At 33.1% G+C, this 26100-nt stretch overlaps 1 protein-coding gene across 5 annotated transcripts in view; it reads left to right on the top strand.

Annotated features, from left to right (window-relative positions):
* The window catches only part of Pclo (piccolo presynaptic cytomatrix protein), a 295748-nt gene that overhangs the window by 187057 nt on the left and 82591 nt on the right, over positions 1-26100 (top strand). For 4 of the 5 annotated variants that reach the window (XM_069996365.1, XM_069996364.1, XM_069996366.1 and 1 more), the window contains exons 10-13: positions 7052-7177; positions 22794-22902; positions 23465-23532; positions 25105-25331. In XM_069996365.1, the coding sequence (XP_069852466.1) occupies positions 7052-7177; positions 22794-22902; positions 23465-23532; positions 25105-25331 (530 nt within the window). Of the gene's footprint in view, positions 1-7051; positions 7178-22793; positions 22903-23464; positions 23533-25104; positions 25332-26100 lie in introns of those variants that run through there. The other variant, XM_069996368.1, reaches the window with a different exon arrangement.

Below are 26100 nucleotides of genomic sequence, written 5' to 3'. Positions count from 1 at the left end.
AAAAACTTTCATCTATATTTATAAAATATTAAAATAGTGTAATGAAATCTAGCAAAAGAGTACTGTATAGTGAGCTCCATAAAGAAATTATGTGCACATATACAATGAATCTCCATGGTGAAATTTACTTATGGTAGTAAAAAATTGTGAGACAAGAACCAGAGCCTCATATCTGTAATCCTAGCTACCCAGAAATCTGAGATCTAGAGGCTCATCCTTCAAAGCTAAAAGGCCACAAAATTCTATGTTCAAAAATACCCGGCAATGAAGGTGTGGTTCATGTGATAGAGTGCAGGCAAAGGAGAAAATTTGGGTCCCTCACTATAAATATGAATAACTCCAAAATTTCGTTAAAATAAGTAAAAATAATCAAAAAAACTATCAATAAAGTAGTTATTGTCCTTTGGGACTGTAGTCCCAGCTCCGTGGAAAGTGGATGAAAGAGGATCTTCACTTCAAAGACAGCAAGGGTACTAATACCCTGTATCAAACAAAGGTTGGAGGAATAGCTCAAGTGTCAGACCACTTGACTAGGTTATGAAAGGCTGTGTGTTCAATCCCCAGTATCACACACATGCACACATACACACACACACACACACACACACACACACACACACACACACACACAAATTAGCTAGCTAGCTAGTCAGACTTTCCACTTTAATTGTTGATCAATGGGTATTTCAAACACTTGCAAAATATGTAAAACATTGGATTAGTTTCGAATTATGGTTTCACTTGGGAACAGGAGGAGCAATAAACACTCCAACAGACAAACATACAAAAAGAAAAAAACAACCTCATATTTATTCTGATAGTTATAAGGCTAGATTTTGTAATGGGAATTATTACATTTGTAAAACTGTTCTTGTTAATATATATTAATCAGTCAAAATTATCTATGTAAAATATAAAAAATAGTGAAAATTTAAAATATTTGGGGGCTTTAGATATAATAATTATAATAGGTGTTTTCTGAAATAATGTTGGAAGTACAACCATTTCTACCATATTAAAATTTCATTCACCTTTTTTTCTTGGTTACAAATGCTTACAATGAAAATCCACAAAATGCAACAGAAGTTATTTAGAGAAAAATTTATGTCCAAACTCTTAAGTAAAAATAGATCTATGTATCTATTGAACAGTAAACTAAAAAACTCCACCACCAATAAATTATCCTGTTGTAATCAACTTAAATACAAAGATAGTTAAAACACAATTTACTCACCTTCTATATCTGGAAAATCTACTTTAAGTACCTTAGAAATACATTAGAGAGTTATAATAAGGAAAGGACTGTCTGCCACTATAAAGAGATGAATTCATCTCATAAAGAATACAAACAATATGAATGCATCCATCCTTATTTGAAATAGATACAGGAAAAAGCTTGTATCCCTGTCTCCAAGAATTTGCAAAATACCTGAAAAAGTAAAAGGAATACATGTAAAAATGAATTAATATATCTGTGGACTAAAATAAGGGTTACACTCTATAGCTGAATTATGTACATACACATATGCACTTGTTTGCTTAGTTTCTTCAGTTGCTTAAAAATGTTTGCTAATAAGCAATGGCAAATAGCTTTCTTTATGAGGAAAAAATGTGGTTTTGTCTTTACTTTAAAGTTGAATCCCTTTAGAATATTTTCCTGATAATCAGATTGATGAGCAATGAATATAAAAGAACATGAAAGTCAAGGAAAACCAAACAATAAATTCCAAGTTTGGTTGTTTTGAATGCTGGCCCAAAATATGGCAAGTATCTAAGCTCTTAGTCTCAGCTGCCTTGTCTTGAAAATGATATGGACTTTAGCCATTCTAACTGGAGTGAGGTGGTATCTCAATGTCGTTTTGATTTGCATTTCTTTTATGGCAAGGGAGGTTGAGCATTTCTTCATGTGTCTATTGGCCATCCTTCTTTCCTCTTCACAGAAGTTTCTCTTTAAGTCTTTAGCCCACTTATTTATTGGGAAGTTGTTTCTTTGAAGATTTGTTGTTGGAGGATGTAATTTTTTGAGTTCCAGGTATATTTTAGGTATGAGACCCTTGTCCGTTGTATGGCTAGCGAAGATCTTCTCCCATTCCGTGGGCTTTCCATTGATCTTGCTAGCTATGTCCTTTGCCAAACAGAAGCTCTGCAACTTCATGCAATCCCATTTGTCCAAACAACAGATGCTGGAGGGGATGTGGACAGAAGGGAACCTTGTAAACTTGTTCAACCACTTTGGAAAGTAGTATGGAGGTTCCTCAAAAGAATCCACATAGAGCTCCCCTATGACCCAGCAATCCCACTTTTGGGCATTTACCCAAATGTTTACAAACAAGACCACACTAAAGCTACCAGCACGTCTATGTTTATTGCAGCACTATTTACTATAGCTAAGATATGGAACCAACCCAGATACCCCTCAGTAGATGAATGGATCAAGAAAAAGTGGTATATATACACAATGGGATTCTATGCCTCCATCAGAAAGAATGACATTACCCCATTTGTTAGGAAATGGAAAGGCTTGGAATAAATTATACTAAGTGAAGTAAGCCAGGCCCAAAGAAACATAGGTCCCATGGTTTCCCTTATTTCCAATATCTAGTATATGTCTGAGTCAAGCAGAAAAGGTCAGATAAGGTGATGTTAGGGAAATGAACCCTAAAATAGGTATTCAAATGTTTTTTTTCTTTCATGCAATTGTTTCTAACACATTTATAAGATTATTTCTTTGTTGCTTTGTATGTTCCTCCCCCACAGTATAACCCCTGCTTTCACTGTATTTGATGTCGGTATAATTTGTGGAGGGGAAGGGGAAAAACAAATCGTTTAAATAGGGATACAGGTGGACCCATTGCAACAATGAGATGTACAAGTCTTTATGTCGAAAAATGAATTTTACAACTTTGGTGGGGGAAGGAGGATAGCAGGGAGGATTGGGTGTGGGGGGGGGAGGATGGGAAAGGATGGGAAGGGGAAACAAAGGAGGAGGCTACAATGCTTGATAAGAAATGTACTCATTATCTTGCCCATGAAATTGTAACCCCTCTGTACAGTATTTTCACAATAAAAAAATAAAAATTAAAAAAAGTAAAATCATATGGACAAGAACTAAATCATAATGTTGAACGGAGAGTTTAAAAAGAAAATTAGAAAATTTATAGTATTTTGTTGGACAAAGGAGAAAATATTTCCTTCCATTTGTGAAGAAAATACTAAGACATTTGAATAAAACTATTGGCACATTATAATTTCATATGTATGAAATACAAAATAATTTTATAGTAAATGTATTCAATGTAAAATAGAAAAATGAATGTTGATGTTCAATAAAATTTTAAAAATATTAATATAAGGTACATACACAATAAAACCCAAGTCAAATGTACAGTATGGTCTTGTTTGTGATCATTGGTTCATAGGGGAGCTCTATGTGGAGTCTTTAAGGAGCCTCCAAACTACTTTCCAAAGTGGTTGAACAAGTTTACACTCTCACCAACAATGCAGTAGGGTTCCCTTCTATCCACATCCCCTCCAGCATCTGTTTTAAGTTGATGTTAGGCAAAATGAACCCCAAGATAAGGACTCAAGTGATTTTTCTTTCTCGCTATTGTTTCTAACATATTTATAAGGTGATGTTTTTATTGCTTTGTATGCCCCTCCCCCATGGTATAACATCTGTTTTCACTGTATTTGATGTTGGTATAATTTGGGGAGGGGAAAGGAAAAAACAAATTGTTTAAATAGGGATACAAGTGGACCCATTGCAACAATGAGATGTACAAGATGTTATGTCGAAAAACGAACTTTACAACTATGGCAGGGGAGGGGGGGGGGCGAGTGTAGTCATGGAGATAGGAGGGCAGGGATAGTAAGGGAAAACCAAAGGAGAAGGCAACAATGCTTGATAAGAAATGTACTCATTACCTTGCTCATGTAATTGTAACCCCTATGTATGGTATTTTCACAATAAAAAACTTATTAATAAATACAAAGAATAAAATAGGAATGCTAAGTTACAATAAAGCATTTGGGGTCAATACAAAAAAAAAAGATAAAATAATGAAACAACCAAAAATTGTACTAAATTACTGAAGTGAACAAAGTATCACATACAATGTATTGGTAAATAGACAGTTTTGAATATGAATACTTCCTTCACCAACAGCAAATTGATTTTGATGAGAACAATTTCAATTTGTTGTATAAAATTAATTTGACACTTGGATTTTATTTATATTCCTAAAGTGACTCAGCAAACTTAGAATTTTTCTCTCTTTATCAATTTCTCAAAAACCCACAAAAATAGTAGGTGTGGTTTTAATGATTAAATTACTAAGTCTGTATGCACATTGCCTTTTGCAGATTTGTATTGAAGATATCTAAGTATTAATTCAATTACTGATATAAAACATGTTTGTAACTTGTGTGTTTATAATAGTCCTAAAGTTGATAGATAGATAGATAGACAGGTAGATAGATAGATAGATAGATAAATAGATAGATAGATAGATAGACAGACTAATATATGGATGTGAAAAAATATATGCATCAATTAAAATTATACTAAGAAAATAAATTGTTTCCTATCTGATCAGTTGTATCTATAGATTAATTATGCAATATAACTTGTAGGCTGTCTAAGTCAGAATTATTTCCTCTCCTCGGTTTGAACTAACATCTTGCTCACAATGCTTTTTTGCTTTTCATATCTTGGTAGTTTCTCTTTTTAATCCTATGATTGTAACCCCTCCCATTTCCCATTAATCTGCAATTGAATGGAGAAAAGGGACTGGACTTGGCTTTTGTAAACTGATTTCTTCCAACACAAACCAGACAGAAGATACTCTTCTAAGTAACAATATGAGCTTCACTTTAACTTTCCAATATATCAGCTTGATACCTTGAGCACTTACCCTTATCAAAACCTTATTTCTTCTCATGTGAATTATAGAGAAGTTAATTTTGATCACGCCCTTTTATTCTTTTATTGTAAGATTTAGTGAGATAATATAATATTAGAAGCATTTTAGAAATTCAATCACCTTATACACACAGTATTTTTAACATCATTGTCATTGATGCATTAGTCACACTTGGTGAAAAATAGGCTTCAATATTAATGCATTTATTGTTCATTCAAGAATATATTTAGTGACGCGTAGGTGCTAGGTACTTGCTATGCACATTATAACAGCAGAACGTCAGTGTTGTAGAACTGAGATAACTGAGCTCTTCCTTGTGTTTATGGAAGTCAGGAGGTTGTTTTTTTATGCCCTGTTTCTCTTTCTTTCTTACATTCAAACACTGTTCAGTGACTGTTGTTACTACTGTGAACAAGTATTATGCAGACTTCGTTACCCAGATAATGATCACATATATTTATGCACAAAAAATCAAAATATACCTTTTATTCTTTCATTTGTTTTATAATGCTGCTTACAAATTTAGTGGCTCAAAGCATTTTTATATATTATTTTCATGATGAAAATACAAACCACTCAATAATACTAAATCTTGTACTATAACATTAATAAAAGTATAAAACAAATGCAGACTTAAACTGTAACCTTTCATTAAAAAGTAAAGATTTTCCTAAATACATTCATGTTTCATGAGTATATTTAAAAGTGATTTCATTTACTAGTACCATATCATATTTTATAAAACTAAAACATATAGAGACATACTATACAAAGAGACTGATAAAGAATAATGCATTTAATTGTAATTTTTAAATTTGTAGAAGTAGTATTTCCTTATTGTTTTTGTAACTTTTATCATTAATCTTCTCTGATCAATATATAATGTTTTCTGAATATTAAATTACCTTGTGAAACTGCCTTCATCATAAAGACATTTACATGCTATGAAATTCTTTTTTTAATAAGTTTTTTATTGTGAAAATACTGTACAGAGGGGTTACAATCACATGAGTACATTTCCTATCAAGCATTATTGCCTCCTCCTTTGTTTTTCCCCTCCCAGCCCTCCCCCCCATCTCCATGACTATATTCCCTTCGCCCCACTCCTCGGCCTGAACTCTGGGCCTGGGCGCTTTCCCTCAGCTCTTCAGCTCAAGGCTAGCACTCTACCACTTGAGCCACAGCGCCACTTCCGGCTTTTTTCTTTTTGCTTTTGTGGTGCTGAGGAATCGAACCCAGGGCCTCATGCATGCAAGGCAAGCGTTCTATCACTGAGCCACCTTCCCAGCCCTTAACTTTTCTTTTTAACACCCATATGTTCTCCCTAGTAAATGTGGGGGGTCACAATTCCCTACTAAACTATGAAGTCAAGAAGAGAAAGGAAGGGAGGGAAAGAAAGGCGGGAGGGGGGCTGGGCTGTATATTTGCTGTGTATAATTTTGTTTTCAAGAAAGAAAATGTTAAGGAATAACTGTTAAAATCTGGAGACCTTTCAAAAGTCTTAATCTAAAATAATACTCAAATTACTAAACAGAATGAATTTTAATTTAAGAAATAATTATCTCTGCATTAAATGTGAAGAATTCTACTGTCTTTAATACAATTTACATCAAAACAACCTTGACATTTGGAACCAAATTATATTTGATATATATGTGTGTGTGTGTGTGTGTGTGTGTGTGTGTGTGTGTGTGTGTGTGTGTGTGTGTGTGTGTGTGTGTGTGTGTGTGTGTGTGTGCAAGTTTTATCTAATTAAATAAAATATCAACAGTTCATACTTACTAGAATTAGTTTCTTTGTATTTCCCATTTCCATAAGTCTAATTACAGAATAATCTGGTATGTTGCATAAAGGACAAGTATCCTTGTTTATAATCTAGAATAGGTTTATTTTACAGAAAAATAATAGTTGATAAGCTATGGTTGTGAAATGATGACTGATTCACAGATTATAAACATGTTTTCAAATGGTCTATTGAAATAGTTTGAATTGTATCTATTCAATTTATCATAAGCATGAATTCTTTTCTCTGAGTAACATTTTCCTTATTTACGTAGGTGGATTGTGTGCTTTAGAGTTCTTATACTCATCATATTCTTTTAAAATGTTTATCTCTTTTTAAAATACAGGTAATGGATTGGGAATTCGAATTGTGGGAGGTAAAGAAATCCCTGGACAGAGTGGAGAAATTGGAGCCTACATTGCCAAGATTCTTCCCGGTGGAAGTGCAGAACAAGCAGGGAAACTCGTGGAAGGTAAGAATAAGAGATCTCTCAGAGAAGGAAAATGAATGTGCTCATGTAGAAATTTTGTTTGGATGTCTGTAATAGGGCTTGACTTCAAGGCCTAAGCATGTTCCTTTAGTTTTTCGCTCAAGGATAATGTTCTGCCCCTTGAGCAACAACTCCACTTCTAGAGTTTTGGTAGTTAATTGAAGATAAGAGTCTCATGGACTTTCCTGTCTGGGCTGGCTCAAAACCATGATCCTCAGATCTCAGCATCCTGATTACCTAGGATTACATGCATGAGCCAATGGGCATCCAGCTCATGTTGAACATATTTTAATATAAAAAATTCTCTAGAGTGCTGTATAGGTATGCCACCCTTCTTATGGATCTGAGACTTTGTACTGCAATATTAAAGAAGATACATGCAAAGACATATTTATTTTATTTTCCATTGCATTGTCCTTTCGGCAAGAGTATGTTTATTTTAAAAAACAGTTAAGATTTTTACTGACATAATTTTGCTAAAAAATTTTACTTATCTGGATTAATGTTTCATGTAAAAGAAGAAAATTATATTGAAATCTGCTAAAAAGAATCAAAGACAGTAAAAACTAAGATCAATCCAGCAAACTACATATAGCCTGCTATCCAAATCATCTAGCACCTGTTTCAATAAACAATGCCATGGCATGGATTTGTATACAGAGATTGACTGCTTTCCTATCACAATAACAAAACTTGTATAGACTACAATAGTAAAACATTTACTCTTTGGCCCTTTACATAAAACCTGCCCAAACCCTTTGCTAGTGCTGCTTACTTTAAATCACATTTGCTTTATTACAGCTCTGCTTTTGAAGTCATGAATTTTATAGTAGAGCTAATGGGCCAAACATACACTTTTTATTATACTTATTTAGTAAAATATTAGAGTTGATTCTCAGACTATATAATACTAAATTTGTGTTGTCTATCAGATTACATAATTACTCTATTCTCCAAAATCAAACTTTTATATGTGTGTGTGTTTGTATGACAGCTCCTAATAATATCATTTACAATGAATAATGTTTATTGTAAAGGTTGATGTAGTAAATAAAATACTTTTTATTTTATTCTAAATAAAATATTTTTGGAAATATATTTTCTCATTTCATTGTTTAACTTTTACCTGATATTGCTTTAATTGGGCTAAAAACAATTCACTATCAGTTCTTGAATCAAATATATTGAAACTTACCAAAACATCCTTTGAATATTTTGGTAACCTAGAATGAATGCTCATAGTGCAAATATTCATTGCAGTGTGTGCTACAGGTAATGATGAAACTTATTAAAATATGCTCTCTGTATTGCTTCACAATTTCAAATTTGATCACATCATGGTAATAGGTTGGATTGGCCATGGTGGAATTATTTATAATGTAGAAACAGGCAACTGTTATAAATGGAACCATGTTTTAGTTGTTTTCTTGTGTGTTTGCTTTTAAAATTAACAAAAATAAGATTGAAAGCATCTCATTTAAAACATTTTAGTAGAATTCCTAAAATAGGGAAAATGGAAAGAGGCAAAAAAGAAGAAAAAGACTGAATCAGAAATAACCATAATAAGCACTACATAGGGTCTGTATGAGATTTCTGTTACTATAATCTTTTCATATGCAGTAATGTGTTTTTTGGTGTTGCCAAGCTACCACTCTACCACTTGAGCCACAACTTCACTTTGACTTTTTGGTGATTTATTGAAGGTAAGTCTCCCAGGCTTTCCTGCCCAGTGTAACTTCAGATGGTGAGCCTCAGATCTCAGCTTCCTGAATAGGCAGGATTGCAGGCATGAGCTGCCAACACCCTCCAGTTTATTATAGATAAACTATATTTACATTTATATTCACATGGTAAACACTAGAGGAAATGGAATATTCAGTTTTTACCTTAAAGTGAATATTAGAATACTGTGATATGATTTGGCAAAGATAGTTGAATAGTTTATAGGTAAAATTTTATAATCTTCTTTACATTAAAACAGTGCCATGGAAATAAACAAATGCTACAACTTTGGATGATTTAAACACAGTATCAGGGAGGTATATGGTGATAAAGTGATACACTATGCACTTGGTTTTTGTGGCCTTAAGTTTAGAAATTCAGTTTCAAAAAGATATCAATTCATTCAAGAGAGAAAACTGAAGTTAGCCTGAAATTATTTTTGTGATATTATTTTTGTAACAGCTCAATTAGCTATATAATAATTAGATTACTGTTTCTACTCTGTACTATAGTATTTGCCTGACTTTTGTGCTTTTTCTGAGTTTGCTGATCTCAGCTATGAAAGCATTTTCAGACTCATCAGGATTTTAAAACATGTACAGCACTCCATAACATATATTCTGATCATGTTGACTTTCAAATTTCTTCTAGCATTTTGTTTACTAGATTCATCCACTTAAAACATATTTATCTATCATGAAGGTTATTTGTTGTTGTTATTGTTCTTGTTGCCAGTCCTGGCACTTGAACTCTGGGCACTATCCCTTTTTGCTCAAGGCTGGCACTCTACCACTTGAGCCACAGCACCATTTATGCCTTTTTCTGTTTATGTGGTACTGAGGAATCGAACCCAGGACTTCGTGCATGCTAGGCAACCCCTCTACCACTAAGCCACATTCCCAGCACTTCATGCTGATTTTGTAATGCTCTAAAACCCATTATATTCTTGTATATATGCTTGCTTTTAAATGGAAAACGAACTCCCAGTGTATTTTCTGAGTTATTGCTCTGAATATTTGTTTTAAAAAGATATTTTGATGTAACTTTTTCTTGAAAACAATTTTCGAACAAGGCAATTTATCTCATTCAATAAGGAAAGAGACAATTCTACTTCAGAATGCTTAGAATTACCAATAATTATTGCAAAATATTAGGTAATACTGATTGTGTTGGACTTAAAACAATAGTGGTATTAACTTCCATTAATCACTTTATTTACATTTTGTGAATCTGTCTTTTGGTTTTGGTTCACTCTGAAGAGATTTTTCTTAAGCAATTCAGAAAATCTGGTATTTGAAGCATCTTAATCTTCTAGGACCTTATAATTTATTTCTGTTTCAAACAGTGTTGAACAAATAACAAGCAGAAATGAACCTGCTACATGTTCTTCTCCCTTTCAATTGCATAAGACTAGCTAGGCTTTGCTGGGAATTCGACTGCTAATCTAATTAAGCTTCTAAAGTGCTATTTGTTTTAGGATTAACATTTTAACATTTTGAGACTTAGAGTATAAAAAGTTTGGCATGATCAGTTATGTTAACAGTTTTAAGTGATATATGATATTTTTTCCTGTTCTTTGTTACCAGTATTTCCCTGAAAAATTCAAATATCTAAAAGTATACTAGAATGTAATGAAAACGTTTAAGCATTTTAAATATTTAAACATGTAAAATAGTAAAAATTTAAACATACTAAAATAGTAGTTAGACTCTACTGTCCTTAAACAGTACCCTGTGCTTATGACATCATCAACACTACTTATCAATAGAACATTTTTATTAACTTTTGAGGAAAAAAATGTGCAAAGTGGTCATTGTTTTCTCTGGGAGTACTATCACAACATTACAACTTTGACCTTGACAGCTGAAAAACGTACACAAATGTACTCTAAATTTGTTTTTTCTTCCTAGTGTTTTTGTTGTTGTTGAAGTACCAAGTCTTTTTTTAAATTTTTTTTTGGGGGGGTCAGTTTGTGGGGCCTGAACTCTGAGCTGTCCCTCAGCTCTTCAGCTCAAGGCTAGCACTCTACCACTTGAGCCACAGTGCCACTTCCAGCTTTTTTTTTACTGCTTATGTGGTGCTGAGGAATCGAACCCAGGGCCTTAGTCATGCAAGGCTAGCACTCTACCACTGAGCCACCTTTCCAGCCCCAAAGTACCAAGTCTTCAACTCCCTTGTTATGCAGGCATGCCATCACTGGAGGCATGACCCCAGCCTTTTATGACTTAGTTATGTTTTGATAGAGTTTCATGTTTTTTCCCCTGACAGTCTGGACTGAGATCTTCCTATTTATTTCTTTTGCTTACCCAGTATGATTAAGGCACACCACCAAACCCAGCATGTTGTTATGATAGTGCATCAGCAAAATTTTGTTAACTGCAATCCTCCTAATTTTTATCTCCCAAGTAGGTGGGATTACCAGTGTAACCTTAGTGAGTCCTTAACTATTCTTGTTGTTAATTTAAATACCAAAGTGACTCTTATTCTTGTTGTTAATGTAAATACCAATTACTAAACAAATGGGCTTATTACTGATGAGTGGAGTAAGGGGATGCCCAGTAGGGAAAATGCAGCACCATCTTACCCTGCAGTGGTAGAAAATAAGAAGGAAAATTTTCTCAACTAGTTCTTCTTTAGCCCGATAAACTGAGTCTCCTCTGTGGTTGAGATGTATTTTGCAAAAAGAACAAAATAGAAGGGTTTTAAACTTGCAGTTAAAATCTCAACTTAAAATAGTACTGTGTGAAATTATTTGCGTTCTGACACATCTGTTTCTGATTCATTTGCACTTAAATGGTGAGTGTATTTTGCCCTCAATCTTAAAAATTTCTACTGAAACAGTTCAGTGGTTGAATTTCTCGTTTTGCAATAACCACAGAAAGTCAGAGATTGATGTTTACAAGTGCATTAAAAGCAGCCATGATTTTCCATAGTCTCTAAACTTCTCACCAATCAGGGAAATCTCCTTGCAAGGTTTACACAGCATTTCCCTACTTTGTCCTCATCTAACCCTTTCAAATGCCCAGCCCAGCATCTGATTTCTATGATTTAATCTCAGACTGGAAAGGGCATGGGGGAGGGGACACTCCTCCTTAGCATCTCTTGTGTGTATGCATTCCTACATTTAATCAGGCACTTACCTGGAAATTTTACTGCAAATATTTGAGAATGCAGAAAACCTTTAGAGAATATTATAGCCAACAGTCCTCCACCCAACATACTGTGTGGTTGTCTTAACATTCGGCCATATTTACTTTGCATTTTTTTCTCATTAAACTTTGTTTTAATGGGTCTCAGAATTCTGTGACAGATTTTTGGTCATATTGTTTCCATTAAAAAGTACTGATTTTTAAAAACTAATAACTTAAAACTTCCACACACAAAAAAAATGGCCCACAAAACATTCCCTTTTCCTTCTGAGGTCTCAGAACTGTTTACTTTGTATTTTTAAAAGAAATAAGAACCTATTAGGAGGCTAAATCAGCTAAAACCTCCTGCTATAGTTACCTTTTCTTTCATGATCCGATTCCAAACCCCTGAATAAAACCCTAGACTTAATTTTCAGTATGACAGTTCTGCTTGCTTTTCTTTACAGTGTTTTATAGGGGTCCACAACCATACAGTAATTTGTCTTACTTGTTTACAAAATTTTATATAAAGAATGTGCATCTGTGCGTGTTGTTGTGTTCCACCCTTGTTTTTAATAACAAGGAGTTTTTGACACTACCTAAAGGTACATTAAGTATTTATTTTAAGTACTGGAGAAATTTGTATTATTCAACTACTATGTAACTCCATGTCTCTGCTATAGTTTAATTTAAACAGCTGGATTATTTGCAGTTTGTTTCACCATTTCAAACAAGGAGATATGTAGTTTTGCAAACTAATGTCCTTGTGCAGTTAGGCTGAGTTTCTTCTACATTGGAAGTCAGATTTCTGAGTTATAATGACTATAAGTTCTATTAAATGGGTAGGAAGATATGTGGCTCATCAAAAGGTTCTACAAAGTGTTAGGTACATTCATTGATGAAAATTACTGTTCTTGATTCTTTACCTCTTTGTTTCTCTTTCTCTGTATTTATTTTTTCAATTCTAAGATGGAATGATAGCCTACTGTTTCAACATTTTTCCCAGTCATAGTACTCAGTATAATAATATTTTAGAAATTTTATTAACTTTTCAGTTTTTCCCATTTTAATTTTCCTAATCTCTTTTTCTATATTAACTAGACTGCATTTTTTATGGATTTTAAGGCAATTTTTATCTGTTCTAGGTTTGTGTGGCAAGCATGTAGGCACTAAAACTTTACTAGTCTTAGATATTTTCCTTTAGATTCAGCCTTTTCTTTGAAAGAAGGTATAGTTTTATTACAGTCAAATGTGTCATTTTGTTTCTATTTTGTTTTATAAACATGATGCATTATTTAATTTTTCCTATGAAATCTTAGAGATATTGTTCCATACATTCTGCTAAAATTTTAAAGCTATATTCTAAAGTGTTTTATAATCACAGAATTATACAATCATATAACTTATTTCTAGATTCTCTCTAGTATAGATTAGAATGTTATATCCAGTTTTCTTTTCCTCTTCATTATGAAGAATTAATTTTTGTGCAACATTAGTCTGACTAGTGTGTAATATATATGCATATTAGTATGTATATCTGTATACATTTTCATTTATATGTGGCTTATATGTGTCAAACTTGTTACCCCTTCCCTCGTTTTTTCCAACTTTTCCTCTCCACCCCCCTCCCCAAGTTTTACAGATCATTTCCAACATACTGTCTTGTGAATGTTGCTGTTGCATTGGATTCCCCTACCCCATCCTTTTTCTCACCATTCTGTTGTTTCCCCTTCTTTTCCCCTTCTCTTCCCTATATACAGTACCAGGGTACCAAAATCAAATTCAGTGACAACTGGGGATAATTGATCTTGCATATAAGTTCTAAAATGAGCTTGCCAGGGGCTGGGAAGGTGGCTCATAGGTAGAGTGCTTGCCTTGCATGCCTGAGGCCCTGGGTTCGATTCCTTAGCACCACATAAGCAAAAAAATAAAATAAAATGAGCTTGCCAGTTTTCATGAGAATAGATTGTGCAATATTGAATGTGTGGGTTATTGTGAAGGAAGATTTTCCTTTATATATAGTCATATCTATTTAATAGATTCAAAATGCAAAGTCATGTATCTACTTAGATGTACAAGACGTTATGTTGAAAAGCTAACTTTACAACTTTGGCGCAGGGTCGGGGGTGGCGGGGCAGGGAGGACCGGAGATGGGAACGGATGGGAAGGGGAAACAAAGGAGGAGTCAATAATGCTTGATAAGAAATGTACTCATTACCTTGCTCATGCAATTGTAATCCCTCTGTATGGTATTTTCACAATTAAAAAAAAAAGAAAGAAAAAGAATTTTAAATTTTTAGAAATTTGTTTTGAGCTATAGTAGGAATAGAGTGATAAAAAATAAATGTAGATTCAAAATTCTTAACAAATGAATGAAAAATAGAAGAATCAAAAGTTTAAAACAGTGTTATTCAGGCCTATGGGTGTGCCCAAGTTATCATCTCTCAGACCAATGAAACCTATGAAGAAATGTTCACTTCCTTGTTTCTCCAAAGCCTATCTCATGAGGATGGTCCCTACACATGAATACTAGTTCCTGAATATTTTTAAGTACTTATAGCTTACCTGTTTTAGTGTAGGTGACTGATATTAATTAAGCCAATACAAGACAAGCAAGAAGATTATGTGGGTGGAAATAATTGAACATATGAGAGAGGATAACAAGTGTTAGAGTAAAAAAGTAACAGGTTGAATCTCGTAGGCCATTGTAAAATTTTCAGCTTCTACTAATATGAGTGGAGAAGTCACTGACATGAAACAAACAGGATGATGTGGAAATAAAATTGCTTTCTGCTGATTAACAGTCCAACAGAATAAAGGAAATGGATACTTGAAAGGGGGATGGAATCAAGGGGAAGGAAGAGAGAAAGGAAGAATACAGTCAAAAAATGCAATATATGTTACAAAATTAAGAAAATTGATGGAAGTGGTAAATGATGAAAGAGGTGATATTAATCAGCATGCACTGTATTCATGAACTGCTTAGTAAATGGCAATGCTTTCAGACAATTGCATAAAGATAATAAAAATATGTTTAAAAATCAATTGTACATATTTGTTTGACATAAGATGACAGTATGGTACTATATAATGTGTAATGATCAAATTAAAACAAACTCATTTCATATACATTTAATAAAATTTTGATTCACATGTACTAATTGTAATTTTGGTATTCAGTATGATGTATTTTGATTAAATATATGTGTACATCAAAAAATAAGTTGAAAGCAGTTAAACGTAGAAGAAAGGAATGTAGTAGGAAATTGTGGAAATAACCCATCATTGATATTGAGCTATTCAGAGCAAAGAAGGATTCCAGAAGGAAGCAAGAAATTGTTATTATTATGTACATATATATGTTCAATCTCTGCTCAATGAAAATGACCCCAGTATGGTGAGACATTTGTGCCCACACATTGTTTACACATTTAGTAAGTCAAATCATCCCAACAATTTAAAAACTGTACATAGCATAACAAATTTGCAGTGTATTTGGCTTCCAAGTATTGTATGTTATTTTCAACTAACACAATAAATACTTATTCTTTAATAGGAACCCTACCCCTAAATGCCTATTTTTGTGTGTGTTTCCAGGCAGCAATTCAATATTTTAGTCTTGTTATTAGCTCTTCACATCTGATTTAGACAAATCATGGCCAAGAGCCATGTGTTTTAATGTTTATTAGGAAAAATCACCGTGTAGTATTTCTTTCTTGGAAATTATGCTCCAATTTCTATCACCTAAAGGATTTGAGGAAAACAAATATAAATAAAATCTCTCAATATTTCATACAGGTTAGAGAGTTTGCATTGATGAACTGTGAAAATGGATTTAAAAACTGTATTGATTTGTAGAATTCATTCTCAGCAACCCCGTTTTTCACCATGATAGCATTTTATGAAAATTGCATCCAATGTAAAAACGTAAAATCAATTGATGTTCAGATTTCCTATCTTCTTAATCTGCCTCCCAACTTCCATTCTGTCTGATTTTATTCTTTCATTTAGGAAACACCTGTACTATGAATACAGAAAGCCCCAGAACAGCAGTAAAGATAATTACATTAATGAATTTAGAAGTGTTGTGTGTGGCAATAAAAGTATCCACAAGATAAGGAGAAAAGATAAACAAAACTAACACTGACTTGATGAGGTTCGGACCAACACAGGCTGAGAAAGGCATATGAACATCATGATTAAAATCATGATTGAAGTAAATAAAGTAGTGATTAAAATCATCATGATAAAAATAATGGTTGAAGTATGGGGAAACTACCTTGAATTAGTCTGAGTATAATATTTCCTGCCAGGTCTTTCTCAACATGAGCTGATCATTTCATCCATCATTCCCACTCCCTAGATTCACATCCACCTGCATCACTATCACTAACTTCTTGAGAACATTGGCGCATGTTTCCTTGGCCTGTATAGGAAAAGTCATCACAAGAATCGGGTTCCCTTTAACACACAGTTACTAAACATCTATGGGTTTTATGTGATGAGTTTGGGTTTACCTAAGCATATTTTTATTGATTATATGATCAAATCTAAGACATTAGCTATGAAAATAGTTAAAATTTTAGAAAAAGATATTCTGCATAACTTAAACATTTAACAGACCTTTATAATGACAATATTGCTGAATTTAGGCAATAGATTAGTCCGACTGACGTACCGCTAAGTGTGGTCTCTGTAATGGAGGTTCTTATCTATAAAAATAGGGATATTCCCTTTGTATCTATTTCCTGTATTGATATGAAGGTAAAAATGATATAAAGTAGGAAAAATAACTTTGTGGTTTTTGTTTTAAATGCAATATGGTGGTGGTCTTCAGAAATGCCATAGGCATAAGCAAAAATGAAACTAAAAGGCTCCTTATCAGATGTCATACACATCGGACATTGTGTATATAATCTATCTAGAACAATATTTTCATTATCTTTTAAAGTTCTAATTATGTTTGCTTATGAGTTAGAAAATTTATTTCTCTACTTAAAATTTAGCAATCTGGAGTGAAAATAATTTTTGTTCTATATTAGTTGATTGATATCCTGTTACACTGTTTTCTTAGACAATCTTGTTTTTCAATGGAAAAACAATTTTGTAGGATGTACAATCGACTGTAAGCCGCCAGGTACTGGTGGCTCATGCCTGTAATCCTAGTCACTCAGGAGGCTGAGATCTGAGGATACCGGTTTGAAGTCAGCCTGGGCAGGAAAGTAAATGAGACTCGTATATCCAACTAACTACCTAAAAACTGGAGGTAGAGCTGTGGCAAAGTGTTAGGGCACTAGTCCAGAACACATAAATGGAGGGGGGCACTCAGGATTTCTAGCCACATGACCAAAATAATTGACTATACTATTGATTGAGACTATATAAAACTGGTTTATGTTTATTAAAGGAGAAAGAACTTTTTGAATGGAATTCAACTTATTAAGTACTCATTTTTATTCATTGAACATGTATCAAACCAAAGTTGATTATTGGCTAAATTTCTGTGATATTTCAAAGAGAATATTGGCACTTCACATGGAGTGGCTTGTTATATAATTTGTTTGTTTGGGAGTATGAGGATCACAGCTCATGATAGAGGGGCATAAAGCCCTACTTCTAAAATAACCAACACACACAAAAAAGGTTGGAGATGTGGCTCAAGTAGTAGAGTGTCTGCCTTTCAAGTGCAAGACCCTAAATTCAGTCCCCAGCACTGCCAAAAAAAAACTTAGAATGAAAAATTATTTGTTTTATTGTTTAAAATGGCTGTTTAGTTCAGCTCTTTTTTTTTTTTGCAACTGACTATGACTTCTTTATACAAGACACCTGAGACACATTGTTTACATTTTTGAAATTAATATATACTCTGGCTAATAATGTTTATGTGGAAATATGTAAGCTAATTATAAAAATTATATGGTTATTTGTTTTATTACAGTTAATTAGGTTTACACATTTGTTTTGCTTTCTGGAATTTCTCCACATTAAATTCCCTTTAGTAGCACATTAATCTTAAGAATTCTAGCAAAGATGCTATGTTCATGTATTCATTTATTAACTCATTCTTTACTTCCTTTTCCTATTCTCTTCTCCACCTCTATGGCAGACATTATAATTTATATGTTGCGTGTTAATTTTTCTAAAATGCATGGTGTTACCTTATGTGCCATTTAAGTCCATACAAGCAGCATTGCCCTATAGATTAGATCTGAATTCTCACTTGTTTTTACCTGTCACAGATTTGCAGACAAATCTGCCTTCTAGTGTTTAACACATGGTATGGTCTATTTCTTCCAACTTCTGCCAAGTATTTCTGTCATTAGCATTTACAACACTCCCACTGCTATGTTTCTTTATACAATTGCATACTCAGGAAGAGGACTTCTACACATGCATTCATTAATTTAACTACTTTCTGCCACATTGCACCCAAGAAAGGCTGCATTCTCATTACGATAATTACACATCTGTAAATCATAAATATGTGGTTGGTTTATTTTCTTATCCTTTCTCGGTCATACTATTTTCACGTCAGGGAATGCCTACCAAAAATAATCACCCATAATGAAATCAAGGTCTACTGATACACATCTGGTCAACAGGTGGCATTTATGGCTCTCACATTTTTCTCAATAAGATAAAAGTTAGACAATATATAATTTTTGTTTTAGTTTACATGTCCTCATTACTAATGAATAGTGCTTTTCTTGGTACAGTTGTAACCATTTTGAACTTTCTCCTCTGTGAATTACCTTTATGTTACTAAGTGTCAAAATATTTCTATTTTTTCTAGTACTATATAGTTTTTATAACAACAGGAAATATAAGACACATGGAAAGATTATGAAGTGTGTAATGCTATGCACATAGCAAATATTGTGGAACCAGTTGAAAGAATAAGATGAATTTAAGTCATGAGCTTTTTAGTATGATATATATATATAGATATTTGAATTTGTAGTAACTTGTAATATTTCAACTGTTAATTGAATAATTTTAATAACTGAGATGCTGTTGATGTAATGGTAAATATTAAGCACAAATGAAGTATTATTAGTATGGAATTTTGACATTATAAAGATAAGAATGGCTTTGCCAATTTGAGGAACATTCAAAATTAATGAATTGGCCTGGTACCAGTTGCTCATGCCTGTAATCTTATCTACACAGGAGGCTGAGATCTGAGGATTGTGATTTGAAGCAAACCCAGGCAAGGAAGTCTATGAGACTCTTATCCAGTTAACCAACAAAAAGCCAAAAGTAGAGCTGTGTCTCAAGTGGTGGATAATTAGCTTGAGCTAAAGAGCTCAGGAACAGCACACAAGCCCTGAGCCTAAGCCCCAGGACAAATTAATTGTAGAAATTAGGAAAGCGTACATGAAATTACATTAGCTTTTTTTAAGTTCTAGAATTACTTGATGGTGGTTTGTTATTGTTGCTGTTGTTAATAGTATATTAAGCTTGAGATTTTGAACAACAAATCTTAAGTATTGCACATTTGGTAAAAATTCTGCAAGTCTTAGCTTTTCTATTAAAGGCTATTATAATAGTTAGTCTCTGTGAATATGACTAAAAAATCATTTTTACACTCTCCAAATTGAAAAACTTATGTTTAACTTACATCTTATAAATGTAAATACAAGGAAAATATGAATGAATGTGTATAAAAAGTAAAGAACATTCATGTATGTGACCTTCGAGGAAATCTTTTCACATAATATAAAATACTGTTTTGCAAATGAAAATACTTACATTCAAATTAATAACTGATAAAGTATTATTTTATATTCCATCCATAGAATATATTTGCAAAATTGTTTGCATGTGTTGTACATCAACATAGAATTTTACAATTAATAGATATATTTCAAATATTTTAAAGTTGGGTGGTGTAATGCCTCCTGCTTTGTTCTTTTGCCCAAAATGGTTTGGGTTATTCAGGAGTTTTTTGTGCTTTGATAGATGTTTTAGGATTGTTTTCTCTAGTTCTGTGAAGATTGTCATTGTTATTATGATAGTGATTGTTTCAGGTCTGTGGATAGCAAGACTATTTTGACAACATTGGTTTTATAAATCCATGAGCGTAAGATATTTTACTTTTGTAAACTTGTAAATTACTTTTACAAATATCTTGCAATTTTCATTCTCAAGATCTCTCTCATTTAAGTAAGTTCATTCCTGAATGTTTTAGAGCTACTGTAAATGGAATTGATTTCATGATTTCTTTTTCAGATAATATTTTGTTGGCATATAGCAATGATGCTGACTTTTTGCATGTCGATTTTAAATGTTCAGTGCTGTTGAATGTATGTATAAATCCTAATGGTTTTTTTTAGTCTTTGTGATTTTCAATTTATAAGAGCATGTCAATTTCAAGTGAGAATTTGACTCTCCCTTTTCCAACATAGATGCCCTTTATATTTTTCTCTTGCCTGATTTCCCTAGCTTGGACTTTCAGAACTACGTTGCAATAAAATATTAATTGTGGGCATCCTTATTATACTTCAGCTCTAAGAGAGAAGTTTTGATCTCTTCCCATTCTTTATAATGTTAGCTATTGGCTTATTATATTGATGTTTATCGATGTGTTTTATTTGTCTTCCTTTTTTATTTTCTTCATTTTTATCATGAAGGGATATGTTGTATAGTGTTTTTGTACTTCATGCTTGATGTGGGCTATCAAATGACAGTCTTAAAAAAAATCACATAATATTTAATTCTCAGACTTCCAAAAACATTTTATGTAAAAATATCGAATGATATATTCAATTCACTATTAACACTGGTTTCTACAGGATTTATAGGAAAGTAGAAAGGAAAATGTATTATTTAACTGTGTTGAAATAATAGTCTTTCTGCTAGTGTGCCTCAGCATAAGCAGCAGGAAAGTATAATGAGGTACCACAATCTTTTTTTTTTGCAACTTGATTTCAATTTAATGATGTCCAGGATGAACTTCTCTTATTTAAGCCCATAAGAAAAGGACCTTTGGAGAATTAGATTAATATTTTCAATAAATAAGATTCATTACTGAATAAGATTAGTAATGAGTTAATTTTCCTATAATGCCTCAGACACTAGACATTTTCTCCAACATATTAACTTTCAAGGATCTATTTTATTTTTATTTTATGAATCTAATTTTTTAATTGAAAAGGTGATGAGCAGGGGAGTGAGTACAGTTACATAAGTAAAGCAATGAATACATTTGTTTTTTTGTTTTTTAAATTTTTTATTGTAAAGATACTGTACAGAGTGTGACTTTTCACAGAATATGCTATTGCCAATTGTGACCATGAAATTTCTGAACTACAACAGCATTCATTTGTTTAATCCAAAATTATCTGTTTTTATGTCTATGTTTTTTTTCTCCTGACTTATAATATGTCCCTTATTTTTTTTCTTTCATTGTGGCAGATTTTTATTTAGTGGTATTGTCATTGTCTTTTACATAATTTTCTTATTTTTATGTATACAACAGCTGGGATTGTTGAAATAAACCTAAGGCCCATCGGAAGATAAAGTTTTCTGGGAGTAAGTTATAGAAAAGTCATTTTTTTTGTTTGTGTTACTGTGAGCCCATCTATGGACTTCTTTCTTTATATTTTAAAAGCATTTTCCTTACTTGATTGCAACTGGTAATATGTTTTCTAACATTTACCATAATTATGAAAACTTTTAACAACATAATCTCTCCCTGTCTCCAGTAGTGAACAGTGCAGAATTTTACATAATGTGAAGCTTATAACATAGTGTGGGGCTTTTTTAAAACCCTAATTGCTCAACAATTATTACATTCATCTGAATCGTGGTTGCATCCAGACATTTTTCTCAGGCAAAGCTGACAACATTCACACATATGTTGCCACCATGTTGGAGATTTTATCAAGATATTTCCAGGTTATATTAAGACCATGACAGTTACATCAAATAAGTACTCTACACTATTTTGACAATTCACAAACTGACAACCCCCAAAAACTGGATGCAATGGTACTACTTTCATTTTAAATACAGAGGATGAGATATCTTTATAGGTGAATGAACTCAGTGTGAAATGAAAATGTGGGGTTTTGTTCAAACATTATTAAAAGTTTCAAGATAGCACCCACAAAGATTTATAGCAAGCCTAGGACCTTCTGAGTCCAGGGCCTTATATTACTGCACAGGTCACAGACCCATACAGCTGCCCCCTGCTGTATGGTTCCTGCTATTCTCATTGGGAGTATCTGTCATTTAATTCAGAAAAAAGAAATAGATCAGCGTGTTTTTATCTAGACAAAGGCAAAGTACACTTGTTTCTGAAAAGCATTTCAGGAGGAAATCACCAGATTACTTATACCACTAGGAATATAGATGATTTATGCCATTCTGGTATGTTGCTTCCTAAAGGGGAAAAATATACTGGTGGTTAAAATTACTTGTTTGTTTGTTTGTTTGTGTTTTTTTATGTTTACAACGTTGGTGTGGACAATATACATTCAATAATGTTTTTTATAGCAATGTGAACAGAATGCATGTGTTTGTTAATATTTACTATGTATCCAAAAGCAGAATTTTGCATGTTGTTTTATATATATTCATGTGTTTGGGTAAGTTTTTTAGGTCAGATTGCAGAGAATTTTGAACTGATATCTGCATTGGTGTGCTATGTTGGCTTTTAAATACAGAGAAATGTAAGCTGTGCCCTGTGGACTCAGCAGAAAGAGCACATGTTTGAATATTATATTTGAATTTGTCTTTTTTAGGGATGCAAGTATTGGAATGGAATGGAATCCCTTTAACTTCTAAGACATATGAAGAAGTACAGAGTATCATTAGTCAGCAAAGTGGGGAAGCAGAAATATGTGTAAGACTGTGAGTTTTTCCCCATCTTTCTGTTTCCATTTTTTGGCAATTCATGGCTCTTTTAATTTAAAATTGTTAAGGTGGAACCTTTGCCAGTAAGAAAGATTTTCAGTAATTAGAAAACAAAGTGAATACACGATTTATAGATTTCTTGTGTTCTGAATCAATGTCTAAAGCATAGAGAGAATCCCACTAATTTAGTTTCTGATGATGTCGATAGCTCTCCTGTGTAGCTTTCTATTGAAACATGCTTCATTTAGATGAAAACCTGACCTGTTTAGATCATGGATATTTATGGTATTTCAAAATGATCTTATATTTAACCCATAAAGATTTCACCTTAAAGAATCACTTATATCTGCTTTGATTTTAACAGCATTGCATATATGTATATGTATATCTAGTGGACTAGAAGGGTGAGCATGCTTTTGGGTTGCTTTCTATCATGAACCACTTCTCATTTACCTACTGAAAAGAAAAACAAAACTAGGTAGTTGGAGGGGGAAAAAAGAAGAGCCTTTTGTCTCAGTCTCCTTCACTTTCTTACTTAATGTTTTGTCTTAATTTTTAGGGATCTCAACATGCTATCTGATTCTGAAAACCCCCAGCACCTGGAACTCCATGAGCCACCAAAGCCTGGTAAGTTGAAACAATCTGCTTTATACTATGAAGAAACAAATACAGGAATTCTTGTAGAAGTAGATGAAAATACACATGCATACAAAAAACATTATGGATAGATTTTTGTACGTTTTTTATTGTAAAAGTACTGTACAGAGGGGTTAATGTTACATGAGTAAGGTAATGAGAACTTTTCCTATCCAGCATTATTACCTCCTCCTTTTATTCCCCTACCATCCCTTCCCTCCCACCTCCCCAACACCTCCAAACCTCCTCACCCCATCCCCCAACCAAAGTTGTAAAGTTCATTTTCAGCATATTGTCTTGTACATCTCATTGTTACAATGGGTCAACCTGTATCCCTATTTAAGCATTCTGTTTTTGCCCTTCCCCTCCCTGAATTAGAGAAGTATATATACAAGATACAGGGCACTGACATCAAATACACTGAATACAAGGGTTATACTGTGGGGGAGGAGCATGCAAAGAAACAAAAAAAAAATCACATGGTACATTAGAAATATGTTAGAAACAATAGCAAGGAAGACCAAAATATTTGTGTCCCTATCTTGGGGTTCATTTCGCTTAACAACATCTTATATGGTCATATGTACATAGCTTTTGACCTTTTCTACTTATCCTACACATGTACTGATTATCGCAAATAAGGGAAACCATGGGACCTATGTTTCTTTGGGCCTGACTTACTTGACTTTATATATATATATATATATATATATATATATATATAAGCTCTTGAGGGGCATATATGCATGTTAGGCTTGATAATAATTTCATATGAAGTAAGCCATTGCTGCATAAGATCACATTTAAATAAAAATTAATCTTGTGAAATTCATTTGTCTTTGATCTTTGATTTAGTACTCATGTATTTTCAACATAACTATTATTAATTGTTAGAGATTGAAACCAGGGTGTTTTGCATGAAGAAAATACTCTATTCCTGAGGTATATCTTTGACCTTATAAATGTGTTTTGAAGGTTTTGTTTGTCATCTTATAATAAGTTTTAAAAAATCATTTAGCTCTTTCTTAGCTAACAAAATATGTATTTTTAGATAAAATGTAAGACTGAAATAATTTCCTTTAATTTTTATTGATTTATTCCTATGTTACACTGACAGTTGTAAAGTCTGTGTTACTTCCATAAATAGAATAAATTAATTACTATCGGGATTTTAGCATCTATAAATGTGCTAAAATTAAATATACTCTGAAATATTCCCCTTGAACAGAGCAAGAAAAATGGCTGATCATTCAGTCAAGTTCCAGTAAACAAAACAGGATATTGTATCATTCATGCAGTGCTCTATGGAACATTAATAATTTTCTGAAGATGTAACTGAAACTTCAGTGTCCCTCTGTAATTCATCATTATACCGTTCTCTCTGGGCCACCCATATTTCCTCTGAAATAGATGCATAAATAAACATCAATTTAACACCGAAGGTAGTTTTAGTTTATAAGCAATATTTTGCCATTGCCCCCTAGAACCTCACGAGGCTCCATGGTATGAAGTATCTCTGAAACAGAGAAATTTGTAAATCTTTCAAATGTCATTTGATTGTAGTGGACAAGGCGAAATCCCCAGGAGTTGATCCAAAGCAGTTGGCTGCCGAGCTCCAAAAGGTTTCGCTACAGCAGTCGCCTCTGGTGTTGTCATCGGTGATGGAAAAAGGATCCCATGTTCATTCGGGCCCCACATCAGCAGGATCCAGCTCTGTTCCCAGCCCAGGACAACCAGGGTCTCCCTCAGTGAGCAAAAAAAAACATAGCAGTAGCAGCAGCAGCAGCAAGGTAAAAAGTGGTCAGTGTGATGACTGAGTTACCTCATTTCTGGCTCTTCAATCATACCAGATAGGAAATGAAGTATCATTTTATTTACATAAATTCTTTTGTGACCACCGCAAATCAGAATGATTACTATACAATAACAACAAGACATTTTCCTCTTCTGACTATATAACATTAAATTTATGTATTTTCAAGTCTCAAAATATTTTGATAATTATAAAATATTTGTCTGATGCTTCATGTTTCCTGCTTACTTTCTTAGCGTTTGCATGCATCTGAACTTTCTTCTGTGTACAGCATTAGGTTTGTGTCCTTTTTCAAATACAAGGTATGATGTCTCGTGAAATTAAAGAAGTTCTTATCTAATTACAAATGAAGAATGATCAGGCAAATTCAGTGAAGGTGTAACGTTGAAAGTCATTAAGAAGTAGATTGAGGGTCCTTGAGAGAGCAAGGTTAGAAAAGCTGATGTTTAACTAACTGAATTTTATAAAAGGAGACAAGGAAACAATATTTCAAGCAAAGAGTCCAACCAGAAAAAAAACAAAAATCATAAAAACAGAAAATAATGTGTCTAAAGCATAGAACTACTCAAGATATGGGAGTGAGTAGAATCCTAGAAGCCTGAAAATGGGAAAAATTACAGGTTATACCTGGCCTTTCCACTACCATCTGCAGGTAATAAGGAGGTAATGATGGCTTTCAGTAAAAATGAAAGGAGAATGATACAAAGCAACCTCCATAAAGTCATTACACATTGTCATCTTTTTCT

The sequence above is a fragment of the Dipodomys merriami genome, unplaced genomic scaffold (genome assembly GCF_024711535.1).
Source record: "Dipodomys merriami isolate MVZ:Mamm:240054 unplaced genomic scaffold, mDipMer1.0.p SCAF_5, whole genome shotgun sequence".
Classification (NCBI taxonomy): Eukaryota; Metazoa; Chordata; class Mammalia; order Rodentia; family Heteromyidae; genus Dipodomys; species Dipodomys merriami.
This window is presented reverse-complemented; position numbering and strand designations above follow the sequence as displayed.